Source organism: Olea europaea, unplaced genomic scaffold (genome assembly GCF_002742605.1).
Source record: "Olea europaea var. sylvestris unplaced genomic scaffold, O_europaea_v1 scaffold1707, whole genome shotgun sequence".
Classification (NCBI taxonomy): domain Eukaryota; kingdom Viridiplantae; phylum Streptophyta; class Magnoliopsida; order Lamiales; family Oleaceae; genus Olea; species Olea europaea.
Window position 1 is genome coordinate 102,323 of NW_019234759.1, and position 1,812 is coordinate 104,134.

The following is a 1,812-nucleotide window of genomic DNA, read 5'->3' on the forward strand; positions in this document are numbered from 1 at the left end:
CGTGTATTCAAGAATGTATTCCAGCAGGTGAAGGACGTTGAGGAGAAGGTCGATTAGTCAAAGATTGATTAAGAGGTTCATCCTACATCGAAACATCGTGATTTATTGCATCATGCACAAGCTGAACTAAATTGGACCTCATCCATTATGGAAGGCCTTCGGAAGTAAAAGGTCGTTTTATGTTGGGTCTTGAGGAGGACCACAAAACTTGATATTTCTATGTGATAAACCAAGGACCGGTAAGATTTCATTTTAGGACTATTAGGACTTATGCAATAAAAATTTTATCTACTTCTGCTAACATTCTAAATTCGACTATATCATTTTTCTCGAATCTACTATCTATTCCTTCACATCCTCTGGACACCATCCATCCAGATATCATTCCTAGGCTACTGATGGAGGAAGATTATATGACACTAAATCACCTCCCTTTTATTCATAAGATACGGAAGGTGATTTTTAGTATTGACACTGAAAGTGCTACAAGCTCTAATAGGTTATCATCCTTATTGTTCAGCATTGTTGGGATATTAAACAAGATGATGTGCATAGGAGAGTCATTGATTTCTTTGAAGGAAGTCACTTGCCTCGTGATTTCCCTGCTACCTCTGTTATCTTGCTCTCGAAGAATGAGAATTTCTTTGAATAGATGGATTTTGGACCTATCAGTCTATGTACGGTGTTCAATAAGCTTGTCACCAAGCTCTTGAACACCAGATTGAGTTCACTACTGTCATGCATTCTTCTCCTCAACAGAGTGGTTTTATCTCTGGTTACCTTACTACGAATAATATGTTTGTCAACTTAGGAACTTATTTACAATTTGGATAATAAAATATGAGAGAAAAATACTGTGCTGAAGCTTGATATGGCTAAGGCAGACGATCGCATGGATTGGGGATTTATAAATGCTATACTTGTGGCATTTGGATTTGATCAGTTATGGAATGATAAGATTAAACGGTGCATATTGGAGTGTCAGCTCTCGGTGCTTCTAAATGGCTGTCTTTTTGGTTTTTTCTCATCATCATGCAGTCTCTGACAGGGTAATCCAAATCACATGAGAATTATTTTCCACATCTGCTCATTCAGAGGTTCCAGGCCTATCCTTGTATGCATTATCGACATGGAGTTAGTATTCTTATCTCAAATATATCATTTGTTAACAATATGATCATTTTTACCAACGACTTGAAATAGTCTATCGAAATGGTCCTTGACTGTTTGGAGCATTATGAGAGGTCTCTGGCCAGTTGGTGAATAGAAATAAGAGTGATCTTATACTACCGAGATGATATTCAGATCATGAGACTTGTGTTCTTGACTAGATTTATGCATCAACAGCAAGTATTCACTTATTTGGTGTTCCTTTTTCTTAGGGGACCAAGAGGGGCTTTCTTTATGATGACCTCATTTAGAAGGTCGAAGTAGGATTTCAAGCTGTGCTTTACACTACTTTCCTATAGAAGACGGATTACTATGTTGAGGGACTATACTATCCTCTATACCAATTTATCTTCTCCAGATTATGGAACCTCTCAAGACTGTATTGAAGAAATTGGAGAGCATTTTTGTAAGGTTCCTATGGAAAACTAAAGATTAGGCGCGTCATTTAATTGGAGGAGATGGAAAGATTTTGCCTTCCAACTAATAAGAGGATAAACTAGGCTTCAGGAGTTTAGAGGACGTGGTGGACACTTTCTCCATGAAGCTTTGGTTGTTGTTTTGGTCTCAGAGATCTCTAAGGGCTCAGTTCTCACTGTGCAAATATTACATAGGAACATATCTATCACTTGCAGCAATTCCATG

At 37.7% G+C, this 1,812-nt stretch overlaps 1 protein-coding gene across 1 annotated transcript; it reads left to right on the forward strand.

The window, feature by feature from the left end:
• Positions 1-652: 652 nt before the first annotated feature.
• On the forward strand, positions 653-1,045 carry LOC111377678. The gene is made up of 2 exons (XM_023000805.1): positions 653-775; positions 866-1,045. The coding sequence occupies exons 1-2, from the start codon at positions 653-655 to the stop codon at positions 1,043-1,045; spliced, it is 303 nt and encodes a 100-aa protein (XP_022856573.1).
• The last annotated feature ends 767 nt before the right edge of the window (positions 1,046-1,812 follow it).

What these genes read in the sequence shown, in the direction of transcription:
- LOC111377678 (XM_023000805.1), top strand. Translation starts at nt 653, where the DNA reads ATGGATTTTGGACCTATCAGTCTATGTACGGTGTTCAATAAGCTTGTC. An exon ending in ACAGAGTGGTTTTATCTCTG is followed by an intron (nt 776 to 865) that starts GTTACCTTACTA and finishes ACTGTGCTGAAG; the next exon opens with CTTGATATGGCTAAGGCAGA.